This window comes from Penaeus monodon, chromosome 4 (genome assembly GCF_015228065.2).
Source record: "Penaeus monodon isolate SGIC_2016 chromosome 4, NSTDA_Pmon_1, whole genome shotgun sequence".
Taxonomy (NCBI): domain Eukaryota; kingdom Metazoa; phylum Arthropoda; class Malacostraca; order Decapoda; family Penaeidae; genus Penaeus; species Penaeus monodon.
In genome coordinates, this window is record NC_051389.1 from 6,780,465 (window position 1) to 6,785,464 (window position 5,000).

General features: G+C 42.2%; 1 protein-coding gene across 1 annotated transcript in view; it reads left to right on the forward strand.

Annotated features, from left to right (window-relative positions):
- LOC119569538 overlaps positions 1 to 5,000 on the forward strand; it is a 21,136-nt gene that overhangs the window by 9,768 nt on the left and 6,368 nt on the right. The window contains exon 2 of the mRNA XM_037917650.1: positions 2,071 to 2,189. Within this exon, the coding sequence (XP_037773578.1) occupies positions 2,071 to 2,189 (119 nt within the window). The remainder of the gene's footprint in view (positions 1 to 2,070; positions 2,190 to 5,000) is intronic.

Below are 5,000 nucleotides of genomic sequence, written 5' to 3' on the forward strand. Positions count from 1 at the left end.
GAGACTCTCTCTTTATTTCTCTCTCTCTCTCTCTTTCTCTACCTTTCATTCTTCCCCCCCCCCCTTTCTTTCTCTCATCTATCTATCTATCTAACTCTCTCTCTCTTTATCTCTCTCTCTCTCTCTCTCTATCTATCTATCTATCTATCTATCTATCTATCTCTTCTCTCTTTCTCTTTCTCTCTCTCTCTCATTCAGTCTTTTTTCTTTCTTTCTTTCTTTTCTTTTAATCTCAAGAATAGAAATGTACACTGACCTAGATTCTTTTGTAATGGGTCGGGTCATTTCCTGGGATCATTAGCAAATTATTGAATGTTATTTTCAGTGAGAAAAGCGTGACGTTACGATGGAGATATAAATAATTATATCTCTCATTAGGGCTACAGACCTAGAGGGGGTCGGAAATGATCTTACAAGCATTGAGAGGAAACCCTTAATTCAGGTTATAGGTCTAGAGAAGGTCATGTTAAAGTTAAAGACAAATTTACAAGGTCAAAGGTAATGGAGCAAGAAGGAACTGATCGGGAAATATGACATAATAGCTATACGCGTGATATCTCCCCTCATGAGAACATTTTAGAGTTTCTTTGTCTTTCATGAACCCTAAGGTCATGTCCCAAGGCCGAATTCACCTTACCTGGACAAGGAGAAGCTGAACTAATTGAATCCTGAAGTTGGTAATACTGAGGTTTTAGCGCTCTGATTGGAATTCATCCCACGCACACAATAAAAACACACACACACACACACACACACACACACACACACACACACACACACACACACACACACACACACACACACACACACACACACACACACACACACACACACACACACACACACGAGGCTAACAGGCTTCATAAGACGTTGCGTGGTAATCTTGATACCTTGAATCATTAGACACTGGAACACTTAAATCATTAGAGTGAGAAATAAGCTAATGTTACTATAATTTTCTACGTGTAAACCAGGGAATCACACTGTGCACTGCAGTACACACACACATATATGTATAGAACTATACTCTCAGTAAGAAAATGTGATGAAGCATGAAAATAAGATTTTATGGCTTTTTCAAGATATCGAATTCATAATGGTAATCACTAATCTACACATTCCTTAGTATGTTAGAAGTTCAGCTGTCTGTGGCTCAAACTGAATATGATCATCTGAATATCCGCATCCGTATTCGCAAATTTTGAAGAAAAGTCACATTCTACCCACCTCTAATTAGGATCCACAGCTATTCCTTGCATTTAGGTCAAGACTATTGTTTATATTGAGGCCCTTCTGACACCTTTTTCGACGGAGGCGCCACCAAGGTTCTGATTGGCTGCAACTCGAGGCAGCTCGATTGGATGCGGTGCAAGACAGCCTGACAGTGATTGGCTTAAGAGCGCGAGATGTCGGTCCGACTCTCTGTTTCAGGTGTCCGAACTCTTTTTGAATATGAGCGTATAGTGTTATTCGCCAAAGGTCCACCTTTATAGCCCCTGGTTAATATATAGTCCAAATTTAGAGTCTATCTAGGCAATTCCCAAAATCCCATTATATTCTTGGACTCCTAGTAACTCTTGATTTGATTTGTGGTGTAGATAATGGAGACCAAAACCAGGTTAAGGTTTCTCAAATGATCTTAAGGTTAGAGTTTCCAAGAGTGTTTTCATGTTAAAGATTCCAAAGGAATTTTAAAGTTAAGGTTTCTAAAATAATTTTGATGTCAAGGTATCCACATGACAAAAGAATTGTAGACCAAGACCAAGCTAGTAAAGCTAAGGATATTAAGGTTTTCGTAAGTGTTTCAGTAGTAAGACACAATGTGTCAACGTTAGGATTGAATATGTGTGTCTGTGTAGAGAGAGAGAGAGAGAGAGAGAGAGAGAGAGAGAGAGAGAGAGAGAGAGAGAGAGAGAGAGAGAGAGAGAGAGAGAGAGAGAGAGAATGCGCGCATGTATTTGTATTTAGAGTATAAAAAAAAACTACTTAAAACTTTGTAGTAGTCAGAATATTTACTTATATATTGGCAAGTGATCACAACTTCATCCTTGACTCTTTCTGTATTTCCAGAGTTGTTTGCTTCGCTGTATCGAATCACCAACCTGGAGAGGGACACTGAGACTGTTAATCGTCCTTATTGCAATTTCGCTCCTCTATCCAACCGTGTATGATCATTTACAGGAGAGAAGGTGAGTATGTGTGTACTAAATTTTGTCAAATAGATCTCTCTTTCTCTCTCACGTACTTAAAGAGTACAAACTTTCTTATTTCAAACCTCGAAATTCTTCCTATTACTATAAAAAAATCACATAATTTTATGCGCAATATGCTCTTCGATCTTTTCGCCTCACCAGTAAGGCATTTATCTCTGCAGACACTTGCTTAAAACTACAACCCTTAGTTACTGGTATTCTTATCTTTCCTCAAATATCTGTCTTTTAGAACTTGTCGGAGGTTCCAGTATAAGGAAAGGGAAAGTATCATGGTCCATGACTGCATCCATGCTTTACTGAGGCTCTGTCCTTTCTGCAATACAGATCTTGGGGCAGCGGTTGACTGCCTGTACTACATTGCTGTAAATCTGACACCTCAACACTGCGTTGTCGCACAGTACCATATTGTGTAGACTGGAATGGTAGGGGGGGGGAATATGCAAGTAATACTGATGCACAAATTATGAGAGTAAAACATGTACAAAGTATGAACGCAATACATTTGTAATTGGGAGCTAGGGTGAGGTCAAGGTACCCTACCAGAGTTAATTTTGCGATTGCAAGCGCTTCCTCCTCTTCCATGCTATAATTACTTTCTGCAGCTGTTAGGTGTCTGCTACTACACAGTGAGAGTATCTAGTCGCATCGACAGCAGAATGGAGTTTCGGGAGTGTTACACTGGCAGTACTGCTTTAATCCGCTTCCCTGCTTGCTGTAATCCATCACAACCAGTGGGTCGTGTTATATCGTAATATCACAGTCCTTCTGCCACCAATTTTCCCACGGTGACCCTGGTCTCTTAGAAAATACCTTGCAGCTGCTGGGACTTGTAGCTGCAAGGTATTTTCTAAGAGACCAGGGAGACCATGGGGAAAATTGGTGGCCGAAGCATGGATGTTGCTTCAGTATCTGGAAGCCAGTGATAATCTTCTTGAGGTCGTTGCCTGGGTGGTAGTTTTCCCAACTCACGTGATACCCAGTGATTGTCATGATCCTTATGCAGAAGTTAAACGTCTCAGGTCAAGCACAGGTCTCAGGGAAATCATCTTATCTTATCTTCCTGTGCTATCACCAATACAGTGTTTGTTGAACTACTTGGCGCCATATTTCTAGAGGCATCGACGTGTTTGTTTAAAATTGTTAAGGAATGTTTACCTTGGTCTACCTCGACCTTATTTGCCTTATATTTTTATCACTTAAGCTAAGGGTTTCTATGTCTTTACGGATTGCATGTTCGAGGAATTTGAGTTGTCATACTCGGATTAATTCTAGGACATTGGACATTCAGTCAGTGTAATGGGTGCACAACATCCTGTGGTAGAACCACATTTCTGCAGCCTCTACATTGCGCCTTTTTTAGCCTTTATTGTCTAGGACTCGCAACCATATAGGAGAATCGGCCATGGGAAGGTAATAACGAGTCTGATTTTTATTTGTATTGAGAGCTTGTGGTCTGTTAGGATGTTCAGGAGTTTGGAGAATGTATCTTCTGCTTGTCCAATTCTGCTTCTGATTTCCTTCTTGCAATGGGCATCAGAGGTGACAAGAACTCGTAAATAATTGAAGGAAGAGACCTGTTTGATTTCTAATTCTCCTGGTTTCAATGGACAAGTTGATGGGATCTCGGACTGCAAAATGCATCTTGTATAATGTGATCATAAAGGAGCGTGTTGTCTACACAGTTTAACTTTGCTTTGTGAACGCATCCTGCACTAAACAGTGGCCAATTGGTGTTCGCAGGTATCTGAGGTGTCCCCATGGCGTGGTGAAGCACTTGCTCTCTTTGTCTATTAGGAACTAGTGATATCTTGAATAAACATTAGCACCCGTCTTGTATTTATGTTTGGCTACATTGGAGATCATGTCGAAAGGGGTTCTTGTGTGGTGGGTCGCATGCAGACATGCCTGTTTGCTTCTGGAAGTCCATAATCTGTTGTGGTTTGCCATTCTTCCTAGGAACTATGACATGAATGCGCACCACGTCATTGGCTCGCCAGCAGGCACTGGACCTGTGATAACGTCTTTAATCTGGCACTTCACCTCATCAAATAAGCTGTGTGGAATATTAGCTGATGTGTGCACTGCATAGGAGCGGCGTCGGGGCGCAGGGGAATATGGTGAGCAGGGCCAGCCATTTCAGGTAAAGTAGACCAATCTGTGGCAGAAGCTGCCCTGTCAAAATGTTATAGCCACCTTTTGAGCTTCTTTATGTTCGCTTCGATGAGTTTGTATGGCGGTTTTGTTGGACGTTGCAGCAAGAGCGGTTCCTCGCCGTCCCAGGCAGCACATATCATTGTGGGAGTGCTGGGAATATTTCTTGGTACTAATTGCAGCTCCAGGCACACCTGCAGCCACAGGTATACTTCTTTTCCGCCGTCAGCAAACAGAATGCGTGTGTTAACTGATCTCATGCTTTAAGTGACTGTACACGCCACCCTCCCCATGATCTTTATATCTTCTTGCCCAGGGGCCCACATGGCTACATTTGCTGCAGAGGGAATAGGTAGTCGGGCATGCATCGCTACCCGTACACTGCTGCCGCCCATACGACTTACACCTTGCCTCACCTGGCGCCGTTGTGTCTGGGTCCTGGTTGCTAGGCAACTGCTCAATTTCTTTCACTCTTGGTGGTCCACTGCGTGCTCTTGTGCTGAAGCCTACTTGTATGACAGTGGCAATGGCAGACTCATACTCTTCATACATCTCAAGCATATCACTGACACACTTAACATGGCGAAAATTGTGTAACACTGCACTTTCCATTGCAGGATCGCCTAAACCCATCAC